This window comes from Cebidichthys violaceus, unplaced genomic scaffold (genome assembly GCF_023349555.1).
Source record: "Cebidichthys violaceus isolate CVI_PGR_0920_01 unplaced genomic scaffold, fCebVio1.0.p SCAF_29, whole genome shotgun sequence".
NCBI lineage: Eukaryota > Metazoa > Chordata > Actinopteri > Perciformes > Stichaeidae > Cebidichthys > Cebidichthys violaceus.
In genome coordinates this window covers 2,043,461-2,062,957 of record NW_027176472.1, presented here as the reverse complement: position 1 = coordinate 2,062,957, position 19,497 = coordinate 2,043,461, and the positions used below count along the sequence as shown (strand labels likewise).

The 19,497-nt window shown below is 43.6% G+C and overlaps 1 protein-coding gene across 1 annotated transcript; it reads right to left on the bottom strand.

Moving 5' to 3' along the window:
• Nucleotides 1-4,831: 4,831 nt before the first annotated feature.
• On the bottom strand, nt 4,832-15,617 carry matn4 (matrilin 4). The gene is made up of 16 exons (XM_068722145.1): nt 15,523-15,617; nt 13,954-14,129; nt 13,707-13,865; nt 13,202-13,433; nt 11,632-11,754; nt 11,184-11,306; nt 10,255-10,377; nt 8,980-9,102; nt 8,581-8,703; nt 8,204-8,326; nt 7,792-7,889; nt 6,784-6,915; nt 6,476-6,659; nt 6,237-6,389; nt 5,895-5,999; nt 4,832-5,692 (listed from the first exon to the last, which is right to left on the bottom strand). The coding sequence occupies exons 1-16, from the start codon at nt 15,614-15,616 to the stop codon at nt 5,634-5,636; spliced, it is 2,130 nt and encodes a 709-aa protein (XP_068578246.1). The 5' UTR covers nt 15,617; the 3' UTR covers nt 4,832-5,633.
• Between the last annotated feature and the right edge of the window lie 3,880 nt (nt 15,618-19,497).

The following is a 19,497-nucleotide window of genomic DNA, read 5'->3' as shown; positions in this document are numbered from 1 at the left end:
ACTGTTACAAACAATATTATGATCAGAGCATCACTTCCTATTATGATGAGTGGCAGAGTGTGTGAAAATTACAGTTTTAGTTTTTACTCATCGACAATATTTCTATCTATATTAATCATAGATATTCAATTTCAATACTTTAACCTCCAAAACATCTGAAGCGAGAGTTGATGTGAGCTGAAAGTTTTTCTGTCCACCAGTAAGAAAAAAGAAACTTCAGGACCAACCCGACCTGTTTCTTCTCAGTGATTCATCCAGCAGACAGAAACACACCTGTAGACTACCAACCAACCCACGGGGTCATATTCACATATTCTGAACCAACCAATCTCTAGTTTCAAGTCTTCTTCAATACAGCATGATGTTCATTTACTAAGTTATGGTCCATTCAGAGTCAAACAGACCATAAAGCAGGGGATGCTTTAGGGGCGGGGTTACACCGTGATTGACAGGTCTCTACCAAAGACGTATACGGCGTCTCTACGTCACTCCTCCTAAGTCCAGATATGATCACTTCCTGTTCATTGGTTGCAAAAAAAAAGGTGGCGACTGCCATAATCCAAAAATATTATTATTATTATTATTATCACTAATAATAGTGGTAATAATAATATTTATTATTGTGTGTTCATGTGTTTATGTGTTCATGAATACTGCCGTTAAAAAGAACCTGATCTGTTTAAAGTGTTTCAAACCAAATGTTATTGTACTTTTGTTCATATAGCAGTACTTTTAAAATAAAAGTGAGCAATACACTACTTTTGAATTCATTATTGAACTTTGCGCATAACAATGAGACTAATCAAGATTACAATTGTAATCGTTGCCCAGCACTAATATATATTATGACATCATCCGCATGTTGTGATGACTTTAACAGATCACATTCAAAGTAAAGCGCATTAGATTTTCTACAATGTTTGATTTCTGCTCTGTGATGTGTTCTTGTTGATCAGCTGACATTAAGACATTCACTATCCAGACCTGATGATGATGAAGATGAAGATGACTTTGGCGTTAGAGGAAGATTCTCATGACTCTAATAAAACATTTAGTTTTGAAATCCTTCCCGGAACTATTTTTCTGTCAAACTAAAACTGAGTAAACTTCCTGGCGCGACGTGAGGGACCTCGTCACATTTCCGTGAGTCCTCAGAGCGTCTCATCAGTAAAGGTCTCCCACTGTGGGACGGCTTGTTGTTTCATGAAAGCATCACTGAGGTTTATTAAATATGTCCTCAGAGACCTTCTCATGTTTAACATCATTTACTTTAAACGGCTCTCTCAGTGAATCAAAAACAAGTTGCAGCATCCTCAATGGAGAACGGGTTCAGTTCACTGACATTAAAGAGACAACGACGTCCTCTGTGGACACGCTCTTCATCATCATCATCATCTCTGCTCCTTCAGCAACTTTTACTATGAAACTAATGAACTGAAACTTTCCTTCAACGTTTGTTTGTGATGATCACAAGTTTCCCGTCAAGTTTTCAGGCTCTCAAAGCCCAATTTATGATATTTAACAAAATTTTCTATCAGTAATTTGTTTCGCAAAAGTGCCAAAAGTTCCCTCTGAAATGGTTTCTATGAACTTAAACTAAATATCTGACTTTGACCCTCTGAACCCCTAAACACGCCAAAACTACACCGTTTATCACAACAGCTGTACAAATTTGTATTATTGTCAGATTTTCATTTTTCCGGTGGTCCTTGAACACATTATGTGTGACAAACACTTCAGTCAGAAAAATCAACCGAAACAAAGCTTAAAATTGTGATATTTCATCAAAATATCACAATAAATTTTGTTTAAAATCTCTCCTCTAATAAAGAGTTTACTTTCACCAGATTGTGTTAAAAACATTAAATTGTGAACTCCTCAGAGAAACTATGAAGTCATGATTGATTCATCTGAGACCAAAAGTCATGTGACCAGAAATCAGAGAAACTTTGACTGAACTTCAGGAAGTGAACACAGAGCAGAGAGGAGAGGAGAGGAGAGGAGAGGAGAGGAGAGGAGAGGAGAGGAGAGGAGAGGAGAGGCTGAAGTAGAGGATGTATAAATGTGAATAGTTCAATGAATACAGCACGTAGAGCCTCAGATTTTGGTAACCCTTGTAGACACTTGGAAACATGTTGGATATATAGATTCCATTGTTTTAAAAGCATGATTAGAGCGGCACAATTAATGGAGTATTCGCTGCGATAAAGGTTTTGGCTCCCCATTATTAAACTAACATGATTAACCGTGATGTTGACGTTTAAAATGCTTAGAAAACTCAAAAGTCAAGTGCTTCCTTAACTTCCCACCAGGGGGCGATCCAGATGTTGTGGATGTCATTCTGCTGTGTGAACCTGTGAAAGGTTCAAGTCTCTCTCTCTCAAATGCAAAGACATTAGGGTGTTGTTATCAGAGCTTCTCCTCTCTTTGTTCACATAGCCGGCCCCGTGCCATCTATTGCATGTTCGTGCATGTGAGCGTGCCTTTTAGTGCATGTGAGTGCATGTGAGCGTGCCTTTTAGTGCATGTGAGTGCATGTGAGCAAGTCTTTTAGTGCATGTTCATGCCATTTAGTGCATGTGAGCGTGCCTTTTAGTGCATGTGAGTGAGCCTTTTAGTGCATGTTCATGCCTTTTAGTGCATGTGAGTGCATGTGAGCAAGTCTTTTAGTGCATGTTCATGCCATTTAGTGCATGTGAGCGTGCCTTTTAGTGCATGTGAGTGAGCCTTTTAGTGCATGTTCATGCCATTTAGTGCATGTGAGTGCATGTTAGTGCATGTGAGCGTACCTTTTAGTGCATGTGAGCGTGCTAGCACTGTTAGCTGTGAGCTGCCAGCTCAATGCCACCATATTGAGAGCCGTTGGGAGTCAACCAAAACGCTCCCAATCTCTGACTTTGCACCTTTAATATCTTGTAAAAGGTTTTGGGATTTTATTTAGAATCACTGTGAATAAGAACAGACTGGTCTCGTCCAGCGTTCGTAGCTACTCCTACAAAAAATAAAGCAGCGTTATTCAGATATCCCACAAAATGTGTATTTGTATATTATTTTGTATGTTATCCACGTAATGATGAACCAGGAAGTATTAAGACCGTAAAAAAAACACAGAGGGAGGTGCGCTGTTCGTTCTTTGTGTGAAAGGAGAAGAAATCAACGTTGATTTATCAGTCACATGACTCGGTTAGTTCAGTAACAGAACTACGGGAGATATTTGAACCCAAACAAAGATCTTTTCCTAAACATCTTAATTGTTTTTAATTCTCCTTTTCATTTGCATTATGTTTTGATGCTTTTAATGGTTTTATGTGAAGCACTTTGAATTACCTTGTTGCTGAAATGTGCTATACAAATAAACTTGCCTTGAGTTGTTTCCTGTGAAGACGGAAGTTTATTTTGAAAAGACTGTGTTCATGTCACGAGTTGCTGGATTTTAGTAGGAAAACGCACAAAAAAAATAAGGAGTAGCTTTTGATCGGATATCGGTTTGAAAGAGGAACAAAAAGCAGCGCTCTGTTGATTTAAACGTGAGAATGTTTTGTCCCTAAAATCTGTGAATAATGGAGATCTCAGCATTGACCAAAATCATTGTGATTATCATTTAGGCAGGATGGTGCAGCCTTACCCATAAATAATAAATAAATCAAGGAATTCACTGACTCAGTGCATCGATCCTGTTTATTTCTTATGTGTGAACTTCACTGTGATGATGTAAGTAAAGAACTCAGAACTTTGAATTGACAGAGAAACTTTGACTTCTTGTCAGCCCACATAACAAACCTAAAAGTGATACGTGTTTGTTCAGAGGAAAAAGAGGAACCAGCGGAACAAAACATCCCCGTCCACTGAGAGCGCGGACTAAAGGTCATCGTCAGTAATGAAGCGCTAACTGATCCCTGAGGAGCCGCTCTCTAATCACAACCCTGGAGGAGCTCCTGCTGCTGACTGCCGATCCGCTGAGAACGAACTCCGGTCTTCAGGGAACTCGTCACCTTTCATAATGACTTGAGTTGTGAAGAAATTCTCTACGACATTAAAAGTCTAACAAAGAAAAAGTTCAGTGAAAAGGTTTAGCGGCCCGTCTAGAGCCTGAAGGTGGACCTGGTCCCTCCTAGATGACAGGAAGTGTTTCTGGATTACAGATTCTGTGGACTGAAGAAAGTAATCAGAGTATTGATGGAATAAAAGATCTGGCTGATAAACCTTAATTATGCAAATATCCACTTTTTGTAACTCAAGACCCACTTGTGATTGTTGAGACCCGTCACTGATGAGAACAGCTTCTCTAAACCGAGTACTGAGAATCTCCAACGCCTTCTCATCTCAACGCGTAAAACAGAAACAACGCCACAAACATCGCTCACGTTTCAACACAAACACTGATCTTCTGGTGTTTGTTGGACTCATCGAACTCAATATTCTTTATTCTTTATGAACATGGATTGATTATTGATCAGGCCGACTGGGCTCAGGTCCAGGGGCCCAGGGGGTCTGTGGGGTTTCTGATCCTGATCTAGTCTCCAGAAATATGAGCCAACCACATCCGATCTAATATTTGTTTTTAAACGTGTGTTATTTCAGTAATAATACTTAAATTTCCTCATATTAGTTAAGTACTTTGGTACTAATTATAGGGAATGTAGAGACATGGTTTAAACTGACACAAGAGAGTTATTATTACATTATTATTTGTTATTACAAACAAGGTTTATAGAAAATGTTTCCAATAATGAAGGAATGATGGATTCATGTTTACTTTGCTTTGTGTTTGATTATTCATATTCTCTCATAACTGAGGACACAACGTGAAAAACAAAACATCACTCAAAAGTAAAAAGTTGACTCTTTTATTGCCGTCTGTGCCGTAATACAGAGATTCATCAGAAAAATACAAAAAGGTACAGCTGTTATAAAATATACAAAAACATACAGGCGTTCAAATATAAAGAAGTGTACATTTTGTTCTGTTTTTACAAAACTACAAGAGAGAAGCCAAATGATTAATATGTCCTCCAGTCCAACGTGACTGGATGATGACAATGATGATGATGATGAAGGAGCACTTTTTACTGTTAATAACACTCAGACGTGTTCAGGACTAAATCTACAAAACAAATGATCCGTGCTGATTGCGTCTGAACTTCCCTTTTAGTTTGAACTCTAAACCACAGACCTGGTAGCAGACCCGTCAGGACTTCTGTATGAAGATGTAACATTAGTGGTAACGACACTTTGTATTTTTTATCCTCGTGTAGAAAACCAGACAAACAATCTGCTATAAATACATGACATTAAAACGACAGAAGAGATCAAGTATAAACAGAGTGAGACGAGAACGTTTGTATCTAGTAATAATATCTACAGTACATAGATCACATCTAGTTTACAGAGATAGAGTGACTGTTATAACATACGTCACATGGCGGCCAACAGTTCTATACAATATCTCTTTTATGTTTTATGAAAGCTTTAGTTTGATGTTGTTGCTCAGATCGTTTGCATCGCCAGCTTTCAGACGAAGGTCTTCCTCACGACGGCCGACCGAAGGCCACAAAGGTTTTGTGTCAAAGGTTTCTGATGTGCCCCTCCTCTTCCTCCCTCTGGTCCTCTTCCTCGGTGACGTCTCGTCGGGATCACTTCCTGGAGAGAAGCTGGTTCTCCAGCTGCTCCAGACGGGCCGTCATCCCCGACAGTAGACGCTGGATTAAGGAAGATGACGTGACTCGTCTCTGATTCGTTTGCAGAATGAGCGCTAACAGTAGCTTAGCAGACCGTGAGCTGTATGCTAGCTAACACCTACAGAGGAACTTCCTGTTTGAACTGTGTTTCTCACCTCAGATCCAGATAATATTACTGTATTAGTATTTGAAGAGGTTTGTTTAAAAGAAGGATATGTTTGTTGGTGAGCTGCTCCAGGCTGCTCATGGTGGCCTGCTGGAACTCCACCAGACTCTCACAGGCACACGGGTCCTTCACCTCGATCTCTCCCTGACTCTCCTCTGCAGAAACACCACAAACACATCAACACATTATGTCTTCAGATTAGTGACACGATGCAGTGCTGCAGGTTGAACGTGGACCGACTCAAAAACTGTCAAAACATCTGCTGTCATGTGCTTCTGTCAGCAGATGGAGCCAAAGAGCAGAAGGGCAGGACATCATGACGTCGCGCTGACAAGGACTACAGTCACTCTCACTAAATTGAAGGTGAAGTAGTCCCGTCCCGAGTCTGGTACCTGGGCACACGTTGAGTTTGAGGTTCTCAGCGATGGTGCTGATGGCAGCGAAGTCGGTGGTGTAGTAGAAATGTTTCTCGACGGGCTCCGACGCGATCTCACGAAGCTCGTCCTCCACAGCTTTCCCAACGCCCACCGCGTACATGGTGATACCTGCAAACCGCGCACACACACAGACACGCACACCTGTAACAGGGGGTCTGCAGGAGACACACTGTAGACCTGGTCCTGACTCTCACCGGCTTCTTTGGCCTTCTTGGCGAACTCCGTGATGTCGTCCTGCGAGCGTCCGTCCGTGAACACCAGTCCGATTCGGGGGATGTTGCGGCCGGCGGGTCGAGCGCCCTCGGCCTCTGAGAAGCTGGTCTCCAGCATGTGTTTCAGGGCCAGACCCGTCATGGTGCCTTTCTCCATGTAGTCCACCTACACGAGGACAGCAACAGATAACAGTGTGCTCCTCCAGGATCCGACTATCGGAGAGTCTCCTCCGGCCTCTAAACCGAATGTTTCAAAGCTTTGAATAAACTTTATTTAAAACCAGCTTCACCTTCATGACGGCAGCTTTGATCTCGTCAGCGGTGTGGTACATGTTGAGAGGGAACTCTGTCCGGACCCGACTGGAGTACTGGACCAGACCGACCCTGGTACCGTGAGCCGACACGTCCAGAGAGTCCACCACCTAGAGGAGGAGGAGGAGGAGGAGGAGGAGGAAGAAGAGCAAGAGGAGGAAGAGCAGAAGGAGGAGGAATAGGGGGAGGAGGAGGAAGAAGAAGAAGAAGAGGAGGAGGAGGAAGAGGAAGAGGAAGAGGAAGATGAAGAAGAGGAGGAGGAGGAATAGGAGGAGGATGGGGAGGAGGAGGAAGAAGAAGAGGAGGAGGAGGAGGAGGAGGAGGAGGAGGAGGAAGAGGAGGAGGAAGAAGAGAAGAGCTTCTACTGTTATGTTCGGGTTCATTATTGCCTTTTAAATGATAATATTCATATTGTTACTTCATGTGAGCTCTGACGTTTGTTGAGATTAAATTATGAATATAAGAAGTGGACGTCGTCATGGTGACATCTCTCGTTGGTTTGTGGATGTTTAGAAGCCTCAAGTTCAGCATTTTGTCCGTCGCTATCTTGTTTTTATCAACCAGTGAACAAGAAGTGACCATATCTGGACTGAGGAGGAGTGACGTAGAGACATCTCTGGTAGAGACCTGTCAATCACTGTGTAGCCCCGCCCCTAAAGCATCCCCTGTTTTATGGTCTGTTTGACTCTAAATGGAGCATAATGTACTAAATGAACATCATGCTGTATTGAAGACTGTAAACTAGAGATTGAGACCATAAACTCATGTTTACAATATTTACTGAGGGAATAAATCAAGAGAGAAGTAGAGTCATTTTAGACTAGACTTCTATACAACCAGAGGAGTCGCCCCCTGATGGACACTAGAGAGAATGCAGCTTTAACACATTTTAGCTCAAGTTCAGATCAACTTTGATCAGAACTGTTCTGTTGAGGAACTGCTTGTTCTTGCAGAGACGTGATGAAACTTGGATTTGTTTGTCTCACCTGGTTCACAAACTTCTTCACCAGCTCAAAGTTTTGGGGGCGAACGCTCTTGGAGCCGTCGATCACAAGCACCAGGTCGATGTTGGCTGACTTACAGGCTGAAAGAGAGACGAGAATGAACAACTTATGTTTCCTCTTTCAAATTCACAGATATCATTATTTATGTCACAGAAACGTGCAGATTTTATTTTCCAGTCTGCCGGATCAAAAACGTTTCTTAATCTATGATGCTGCACATTTTGATATTATTACTTTGTGACCAGAGTCTGGGTTTAATGTGAAACAAAATCTAACAAAAGGATTCATGTACGATGTATTAAACGATATCTTCTGGTAGACTTCGATCGGTACGACTGAAGTACTTTCTGCAGGTCAGGTGATGTTAAATCTTCACTTCTCAGAGTTCACTCACTGCCGCAGTTTTTTCCGTCGTCCTGCAGCAGCTGACCCTCTGGACAGACGCAGTAGTACGATCCTGGAGTGCTCACACACTGATGCTCACAGCGGTGCTCCACGGTGTTACACAGGTCCATGTCTGCGCACACACACACACACACACACACACACACACACACACACACACACAAACACACACTCATCACACTAGTACTGACTGGTGTTTATCCAGGCTTTATTTTAAACCTGAGATCAAATCACAAAACAGTTCTGTCAGCCTGTAGAGCTGCAGGCAGTTCACAGAAACACCTGGTCCTCCTCAGTTTAATCCTTAAAGTTCTGCAGACGTTCCTGAAACAACACGAGGAACCTTTAGAACACAACTTCACTGACTCGTGCACGTCTTCTTGTCTTTGTTCAGTTTGAATCCTTTGTTGCAGTCGCAGGTGAAGACGCCCGGAGCGCTGACGCAGATCTGTTCACAGTCGTGTTTCCCCTCAGCACACAGGTCAATGGCTGAAACACACACACACACACACACACACACACACACACACACACACAGTGATTGTCATTCCTCATTAATGATACAGTGGAACATTTCTCTTTGGTTCTGTGTGCGTTTGGTTCTACGTGTCTTCAAGATGATCATGTTTTCATCAGGAGACGAAAGATGCTGCTGATCATCTGAGAGACGGTTACAGGCTGCAGGTTGTGTGTGTGTGTGTGTGTGTGTGTGTGTGTGTGTGTGTGTGTGCGTGTGTGTGTGTGTGTGTGTGAGGCCTGACTAACGTGTGCAGGTCTTCTCGTCTTCATTCAGTGTGAATCCTTTGTTGCAGTCGCAGGTGAAGACGCCCGGAGCGCTGACGCAGATTTGTTCACAGTCGTGTTTCCCCTCAGCGCACAGGTCAATGGCTGCGTGACACACACACATTTAGTTAAGGAGTGTGTGTGTGTGTGTGTGTGTGTGTGTGTGTGTGTGTGTGTGTGTGTGTGTTGAAGTCATTTGACTGTCAAATATATTTATCATGGACACGGTTTCAATCAGATGCTGTTTTGGATCAAATGTGAGAGAAGAAGAGTAAATGTTGAGTATTAATGTCCATCCACTGACTTGAGTATTTATTGAATCTACGACGTTCTCTTTCATTTAGTTGGGTTCCTTCATAATAAGTATAAATCTCTGAGGAACCAGATCAAAACGATAATGTATCTGCTTTACAACCTCTAAATGAGGTTTAGTATTTGTGTTTGTTGGAGGTGGAGAACAACGTGTTCCTTCACTTCTTCTTTACTGTTCTTATTCTTCATCGAGCGGCTGTGAACAGTGCAGACGCTGTGTAACCGAAAGACGTGGGCGTGAATGTGAGCAGTATTGATCCAGTATTGATCCGGTATTGATCCGGTATTGATCCGGTATAAGTGAGTGGGACTCCTCGTGTTCTTGTTCTGAAATAGATGAGGCCTCCAGCAGAAACTAGAGATTGAGACCATAAACTCATGTTTACAATGTTTACTGAGGGAATAAATCAAGAGAGAAGTAGAGTCATTTTAGACTAGACTTCTATACAACCAGAGGAGTCGCCCCCTGGTGGACACTAGAGAGAATGCAGCTTTAACACATGAAGCTTTGACTTCACTTTAAAGAACCGGAGGTTGTCTCCTGGTCTGAGCTGAATAATGAACCACATGTCCAGACATATTTTCTTGCATTATGGTGGTGATCTAGAAAAGTCCTCCTCAGATTGGGAAGACAAGAACACATGGTTTTAAATCTACATTTTAAAAAAGCAACCAGAAGACAGAAATACTTTCATATTCATATTTCAGAATCAACTACCAGCTACCATGTTTTCCATATGTAGTGGGTGTGTTAAAAGTCGTTATGTAGCCGGTGGATTGTCCCTCGAGGGATCAGCTCTACATGAACCCGTGTTCCTGTTTGTGGAAGGTGAACTCATGCATGTGTGTGTCAGACGGCTCTCCTCGTCGTGAAATGTGAGCGTCAGCTGGACGCCGTGTGTTCGTTGACAGTGAGGTTGTTAGTTTTTCCGTGGGTCTACTCACCCTGGCAGCTCTTGCCGTCGTCCAGCAGCCTGTACCCGCGGTCACAGCGGCAGTGATAGCCGTTGAGCACGCTCACACACTCGTGATCACAACTGTGGTTCCCGAACGAACAGTAGTCGATCACTGAGGGGAGGAAAGGAGCAGCGAGGCCGTAAGCAGCGGCATCACGACCACGTTCCTCCTGTCTCACGTTCAATAAAGCTTCAACAAGTCAACGTCAGCACAACGCGTCACGAGAGGTCAAATCTTTAAGATTTAAGAATGAGAATAGTTTTTAATCTAGACACGTTTTAGTGTTTTTAATTCATGAGTTCAAGCTGAAGGAACATCTTCTGTTATTGAGACAAACAGGAGGAACGTGGCGCAAACCCACACTGAGCTTCACGAGTCGGCAGAGAAATCACGAGTCAGCAGAGAAATTACGAGTCAGCAGAGAAATCACGAGTCGGCAGAGAAATCACGAGTCGGCAGAGAAATCACGAGTCTGCAGAGAAATTACGAGTCAGCAGAGAAATTACGAGTCAGCAGAGAAATCACGAGTCTGCAGAGAAATTACGAGTCAGCAGAGAAATTACGAGTCAGCAGAGAAATTACGAGTCAGCAGAGAAATCACAAGTCAGCAGATAAATTACGAGTCAGCAGAGAAATCATGAGTCAGCAGAGAAATCACGAGTCAGCAGAGAAATTACGAGTCAGCAGAGAAATTACGAGTCAGCAGAGAAATCACGAGTCGGCAGCTTGTGAAGCTCTGAATCCAATTCGGCTCAGATGAACATGAATTCAAGCCAAACACACTTCTTAACATGAAGCCAGGAGCTGTATGTGTGTGTGTGTGTGTGTGTGTGTGTGTGTGTGTGTGTGTGCGTGTGCGTGTGTGTGTGTGTGTGTGCGCGTGTGTGTGTGTGTGTGTGTGTGTGTGTGTGACTAACTTGTGCAGGTCTTCTTGTCCTCATTCAGTTTGAATCCTTTGTTGCAGTCGCAGGTGAAAGAACCTGGTGAGCTCACGCAGATCTGTTCACAGTCGTGTTTCTCCTCAGCACACAGGTCAATGGCTGAAACACACACACACACACACACACACACACACACACACACACACACACACACACACACTCATATGAATTATTGAGTGTGTCCTGTCACATGTATACTGGTACCAGTCCAGAGAGTCCTCCTCCTGGAGTCTCACTGAGTTCTGCAGGATTGAGTCCTAAAACCCAGAAGTGAGTCAGCATGTTTTACACTTCCTGGTCCCTCCTCTCCTTGTCAGTGTGTGCTTCTGAAATAACGTCTGTGTTTGACACCAGCTGAAGACATTTTAACGTTTTCTTCTGCCCCTCTGGTGAATTTAGAATATTTTAGACCTTTTTTTGTTACCTGCACATGTTTTCCCGTCGTCATTCAGAGAGTATCCGGGCAGACAGAGGCAGTGGAAGGAGCCCGGGGAGCTCTCACAGATGTGCTCACAGCCGTGGTCCAACTCCAGACACAGGTCCAGACCTGCAGCAGAGAGAAGTCAGGGTCCATGATACACATCAGCTCCAGTATCAGGAGCTGGAGGGTCCATGATACACTTCAGCTCCAGTATCAGGAGCTGGAGGGTCCATGATACACATCAGCCCCAGTATCAGGAGCTGGAGGGTCCATGATGCACTTCAGCTCCAGTATCAGGAGCTGGAGGGTCCATGATACACTTCAGCTCCAGTATCAGGAGCTGGAGGGTCCATGATGCACTTCAGCTCCAGTATCAGGAGCTGGAGGGTCCATGATGCACTTCAGCTCCAGTATCAGGAGCTGGAGGGTCCATGATACACATCAGCTCCAGTATCAGGAGCTGGAGGGTCCATGATGCACTTCAGCTCCAGTATCAGGAGCTGGAGGGTCCATGATACACATCAGCTCCAGTATCAGGAGCTGGAGGGTCCATGATGCACTTCAGCTCCAGTATCAGGAGCTGGAGGGTCCATGATGCACATCAGCTCCAGTATCAGGAGCTGGAGGGTCCATGATGCACTTCAGCTCCAGTATCAGGAGCTGGAGGGTCCATGATGCACTTCAGCTCCAGTATCAGGAGCTGGAGGGTCCATGATGCACTTCAGCTCCAGTATCAGGAGCTGGAGGGTTCATGATGCACTTCAGCTCCAGTATCAGGAGCTGGAGGGTCCATGATACACATCAGCTCCAGTATCAGGAGCTGGAGGGTCCATGCTACACAAAGAGTATCAAAGCGGCAGAAACCAGAGCTATCGTCTTCTTCCTTGTTCAGAACCTGATGCCTACATTACCCACATTGCATCTGTACCAGCAACAGTTCAGGTGCAACTCCAGAGATCTCCCTTCTCTCTGACTCCACATCGTTTGACTTCTTCTAACTTTTATTAACCGTGGTGATAATTATCACGTTTGAGTCTGAAACAGCAGCTTTAATGCAAACTTTAAAATAATATTAAGATGTCATGTGATGCTTTTATCTGCTGTCATTTTCCTTTAATTGATTGATTGATTTATTTGTTCATGTCCATTCATTGTCTTTAAACTTCATCTCTGTACCTTTACTCTCTTTTTCCATCTCCCACGAAGGGAAACAGTCTCAAGTCTCTGGCACAATATCTGGTTCTTAAAGGATTTGTGGAGGCTGTAATGAAAAAGTATTATGTTCTCGACATTCTTCAGTTTCAGGGTTTGACTCGTCTTGTGTTGAGGTAACTTCAGGGAAAAGTAATCCTTTAGTGGAGTCAGGTATCTTAGGAGAGCTATGTTTCATCTCTGTTTAATGTAAAATAAAACACATTCACAATCTCTCAAAAAACTAAAATAAAAGCATTTTGTCAAAGTGAACCACCAGATGAATGTAAAGGATCACACGTTTGTCTTTTTTCATAGATTTCTATAAGCACACTTTGGGTTTCTACGGACCGTAATGTCATTTCCTGTCCCGCAGTCTTACCGCAGAGCTTGTCCTGGAACTGGAGTCCAAACTGGTGAATGAGGTCGAAGGACTCCACCAGGAAGACGTGGTCCTCGAAGGGCGGGGACGCCATGGCCCTCAGCGACGCCATGTCGGCCCTGGCCACGCCCACGGCATAGATCTCGATGCCTTTCTCTCTGGCCTCGGCCGCCACCTCGGCCACGCGGTCCTGAGGACGTCCGTCCGTCACGATCACGACCACATTGGGGACCTGAAGGACAGAAGACCTCCGGATCAGAACTCAGAGCTTCTTTCACAAGAAAAAAGAGCTTTTATTGATTTATTTCAACTGTTTCTACATTAAATCATCATATAAGATTAAACCAGATTAACGTCTCAAACCAAGAAGTTGTTTGTTTTGTGTTCTCGTTCGTTCTGAACCAAATCCCCGACGTGACCTGCTGGTCCCATGAAGAGTCTGAACCTCTTTGAATCTGAACCAATGAGTCACAGGACCAGAACAGGATAGCTCGTGTGGCGCTACCTTCGGCCGGTCTCCCTCCTCGGCGATGAAAGCTGCGTTCATCACGTATTTGATGGCGAGTCCGGTCATGGTTCCTTGAGCGAGCGGGATGATCTCATTGATGCCCTTCACCATGGCGTCCAGCTTGCCGTGCGTCTTCAGGGAGAACTCACTGCGGACCTGAAGACAGAAGTTTCATCATCCTCACCTCTATCACTTCACAGTAGAAGAAGGACTAAAGACCCGGATGAAGATCCGGTCTCTGTACCTGGCTGGAGTACTGAACCACTCCCACTCTGGTGGCGTTGAGTCCGATGTCCAGGGTGCTGAGGATGTCGATCATGAACTTCCTCATGGTCTCAAACTCGTGTGGTCTGACGCTGCGGGAGCTGTCGATGAGGAAGACCAGATCCACCGGACCGGACTTACATTTCTGCTCCGGACCTGAGAGAAGGAAGAACAACATTCAACGGAAAGTCTTCTTTTAGGATGAGAGGCGAGGATAGTTTTGTAATGTTACGATAAAATACAAACATTTCTATGGGAACCATATAATGAACTCCTTTTATATCACACGACACATTTTACAATTATGAAAGAAAGAAACACAACGCTTCACTCTTCATCATTTAAATCTAGAAAATAAGTCTAGTCTCCTTATTAAAAACAATATTCTCTTGATACTAAAGGAAATCAGCCTCACTGTTCCTTCATCATCACCACCATCATCACACTGTAGTTTATTCTGACTCAATCACATCACACTTCAGCGCCACATGTGGATTCATCCGCAGCTGAAAATAGTCCCCAACAAAGTCACTATTTCCTGTTTGTTTGAAAGAAACTACAGATTTTAAAGGTCTTCAGTAGGAACCGATGAGACACCGACAGGAAGTCAGACGTTTTTTAAAGACGGACCAACGTTTGACGTTTCTCTTTCCTCGTCTTCGCTGTGCAGCTAAAACGTCTCTACTAAGTAAAACTTCACTTTGATGGACGATTAAGTCTTATTTATCATCTGATCTTATTTATCATCTGATCTGATTTATGTCCTCCTCAGAACTAACTCACTGTTGTTTTTGTCTTCTTAAAGAAGAAAAGTAGCTTGAATAATGTGAACAAAGTGTCTCCTGCTGAACTCACAATATATGTGGGAGTGTTTGTGTGTGTGTGTGTGTGTGTATGTGTGTGTGTGTGTGTGTGTGTGTGTGTGTGTGTGTGTGTGTGTGTGTTTCTGGACTAAAGCAGCTGTTCAGGTTTTACCTTTCACATTATTTACCACCTGAACCTCGTCCTCCGGGACTCAGACAGCTGCTTTAGACGTTAGTCTTCAGTCGTTTCAGTGTTTGTGTGAGACTTCACGAACAAACGTCTGCTTCATGCTCATCCAGGATTTCTTACTACTGAACGTTGCAGCAGAAGAGACTCGGTGTCAGTGAGACGTGTGGGACTGTTGTGGACTCTTTGGTTTCAAACGGACATGAACGTCTTATACATACGTCATCGTCAAACCTTCTGCTGCAGACGTAAAGCTTCCGAAGGTCTGAAGTCCTGATTCTGATGCTCACGAGCAGAGTCAGGACCGTGTGGTGGTTCTGACGTTCATGAGTCATTTATGGTCACTTGCAACAAATATAAAGACAATCGTAGATCTTCAGACCGACAACAACAACCGACACTTAGAAAAGTCTCGGACCAGAACCTGCTGACCTCAGAGTCTCACAACTTAAACCACTAGAAGGTTAAACATATTGTGAGCTGGATTTCAGGACTCATGTCCCCCGTCTGTCTTTTGTCTCCATGGTTCTCTTGGTCTCTCTCTTGGTCTCAGACTGACCTGCTTTGGGCCGGGCGGTGACGAGGACCACCAGAGTCATCAGGGCGAAGCAACACAGCGGTCTCATCTTCATCTTCATCCTCACCGGACTCATCTAACAGACGGCTGGAACCGATCGACCTGTGAGAACGGAGACAGACAGGAATGCAGAAGTTCTTTTTAAGGAAACGTTTAAGGACTTGACTTTATGGAAACTCCCGCTGGAGAGTCCAAACATCATATTACAGCAGATTTTCCCTTTGATACAGAGACGTGAGGCGTCGATCAGCTTCTTCATGAAGCAGGTGTTAAAATCCAGCTCTGTTTCAGAGGGTTTCATATGATGTCATCCTGACAGTCGTGGTTTTATCTTCTGTTTTATGTCTTTAGTTCAGTTTGTTAGTTTGTGTATCTACGATGATCTGATGAGGCCAAAGCCAGACAAAGAGTTCACATTTTAAGATGCTAACTCTTCCATTTTTGGTGACGTCTTCTTCAGAGAGATGAACAGAATCGATCGATCTGAAGAGTCGTCCTCTCTATGGGTATCGTTGACTCCTCCCACTCACTACAGGTATCGTTGACTCCTCACACTCTCTACATGCATAGTTGACTCCTCCCACTCTCTACATGCATCGTTGACTCCTCCCACTCTCTACAGGTATTGTTGACTCCTCCCACTCTCCACAGGTATCGTTGACTCCTCCCACTCTCTACAGGTACTGTTGACTCCTCCCACTCTCTACAGGTATCGTTGACTCCTCCCGCTCTCTACAGGTACCGTTGACTCCTCCCACTCTCTACAGGTATCATTGACTCCTCCCACTATCTACAGGTACTGTTGACTCCTCCCACTCTCTACAGGTATCGTTGACTCCTCCCGCTCTCTACAGGTACCGTTGACTCCTCCCACTCTCTACAGGTATCATTGACTCCTCCCACTATCTACAGGTACTGTTGACTCCTCCCACTCTCTACAGGTATCGTTGACTCCTCCCGCTCTCTACAGGTACCGTTGACTCCTCCCACTCTCTACAGGTATCATTGATTCCTCCCACTCGCTACAGGTATTGTTGACTCCTCCCACTCTCTTCACATAAATAACTGATTTATATTTTGTAACAGACCTTAAAGCTCTGCCTTCATCTCAATATCGTCTCTGTGTGTGACGGATGTTTTTCTCATTACCTCCAACAGGACGTCCGAAAAGAAATAATACTTCACATAAAAACGTACCTGGTTAGAAAAGCAGATTTTATTTCTTAATATTGTGAAACTTCTCTCACTGTACTTTTCAAGGATCTCCTCTTTCACACCTCGTTGTCTTTCATTTAAAATGTGATAATAATCAAACAATAACTCATCCTCACAATAACATGCAGCCTATAAACAGGACCGCCGTTATCATGGAGGAGATCTGACTCACAGTGAACTTAATCAACATTAAAACTTAGAGCGACCAACAGAACGGCACTTTGAGGCCCGGCAGGTTTAAATGTGATTATCAGAAGGAGAAGAGACGCCCACACAAAGAAACAAACCTTAAAGAACTTCACTCCAGCAAAGACGAGATGAAGAAGTGTTTCTCTCCAGAACCTTTTCAGCAAATGAATCAAACTCTGATTTCTAAACTAATGTTATCACTCAGACTCACATCTAAAGGAGGACTGGTCTAATTTACTGTGAGAAAAAATCATTTAATGATCACAAACTAACGGTGACTTAATGTATTTAGATATTTAAAGCACATCCTGTTTAAAAGAAAAAGCTACACACTTCAGTTTGGTCTCAATCCAGGTCTTAAGAGAGTGTGTGTGTGTGTGTGTGTGTGTGTGTGTGTGTGTGTGTGTGTGTGTGTGTGTGTAGGACAAAGACTCCTCAGTATAACTTTCTGTACCCCCCCCCCCCCCCCCCCCCCCACACACACACACACACACACACACACACACACACACACACACACACACACCTTCACCCCCCCAACAACCTTTTCCTGTCTCCCTCAACAATCTACTACCATCATGCTGCTACTGGGCATGTGCACCACACACACACACACACACACACACACACACACACACACACACACGCACACAAAGAGGATCATTGAGCTGAAGCTGCTGCTGTTTCTAACTGAAGAACTTTAGGTCCTGTTTCCTTTATTTAACCTTTAAAGTGATTTAAACGACGTCTCTCTCGTTCAAACCCATGAACTTCATGCTCGTAGATCTAAAGTGTAATAAACTGAAGATAGACGGAGAGAAGGGGAGCTGTGGATGCAGAGCGTCATTTTACGGAGCGGCGTGTTGATGTTGGCGTCGCTGAGAGATCAACACGACCAATGAAACAGTGGCTGCTTCTTAAAAACCTCGTTTCAAGTCTGCAGGCTCTAAAAATAAACCGCTGGATTTCCTCCAGGCGAGAAAATGTTCAAAGTAAAAAGAAGTTTCTTAAAAAACAAAAACTTTCAAATCAGTGGAGCTGTGGAGGGAAACAGATTCATTTATTTTTCTATATATTCTATATATATTTAACTGCTTCAGTTTGTGATGATTGGCACGTCTCTGTAAATATTTCCGGATCTGTTTCTCTATATGATGGCGTCTCTCCTTGTCCTCAATAGATACTAAAGTATTTCCTTATTTTACGAATGAAGACCCTGGTTCCTCTAAAGGTTCCTAGTCCCTGTGGTGGAGAAGACACTTAACGGGTCCATTAGAGGCCTGCGATCCTGTTCCCCGCTGACCCCTGTGGAGTGGAACATGTTAATGCTTTCTCCAGACTTCTGACCTGACGTCCACTCAGTCAGAGGACTATCTGTCCACAACGTCTCTGTTGTGGTTCCTGCAGAACAGATCAGACCCAACCACTAGTCTGAGCTCAAAGGTTCAATGGTAAGATGTATATGATAAACTGTATGGATTGTAACGCCTCCTGGGAATAGTTTTATAAATATAATGAACCTAAAAAGGTTTGTGTTCTGTTTTCTTTGTCTTCGAACATCTTGGGATTTTAACAGTTTGTCTGATAATCCATGAATATAAATCAATCAATGAATTAATCAATCAATCATCAGTTTAAATGTGTCTGAGGAGCTCAGAGCTGTAACCAGTTCAATCTAACGTCTCACGTCTTCTGAAACTAAACTAATCTCAGTTTGACAGTTCTGTGAGCTGACAGCAAATAAACTGATTCAGGAATGTTTTTGTGCTTCAGTCTGATAGAAAACACAGACCTCATATAAACCTGTTTGTTCTCATCTCATTGTGATGTTTTTAGCAGCTTCTGACTGACGAGAGAGACAGAGAGAGAGAGACAGAGAGATAGAGAGACAGAGAGAGAGAGAGAGAGAGAGAGAGAGAGAGAGAGAGAAAGAGAGAGAGAGAGAGAGAGACATAGAGAGAGAGACAAAGAGAGACAGACAGAGAGAGACAGAGAGAGACAGAGAGAGAGAGAGACAGAGAGAGACAGAGACAGACAGAGACAGAGAGAGAGAGACAGAGAGAGAGAGAGAGAGAGAGAGAGAGACCGTGCTGCATTTAAATTAAAGTGTTGGGTTATATGACATCACTGCTGCTTTAAAATCATATTTATCTTCACGTTGAACAAACAGTTAAACATTGTGACCTCTCTCTCTTATCTGCTCAGTATGAAGTCAGTTAGCCTAGCTTAGCACAAAGACTGGAAGCAGGTGCAAACAGCTAGCATGACTCTGTGTGCATTGACAACAAAACCTCCACAGATCATTTACAACAACGCTGTTCGTTAGTTTAATCCAAACTAAAGTACTAAAAACCACTAATCCTTCATGTTGGACTACTTCTCCGTCGTCATGTGACTGACCCTTTGTGGCAACAGTCTGTGTGGAACCATCATGTGATTCATTCGTTCATTCACTCATCATGTTGGCTTTTTATCCATTATTATTATTCTTAATAAACACAATGTCTGTATGAGTGTTTATACATCTGGTATAACCAACAAATAGAACGAAGC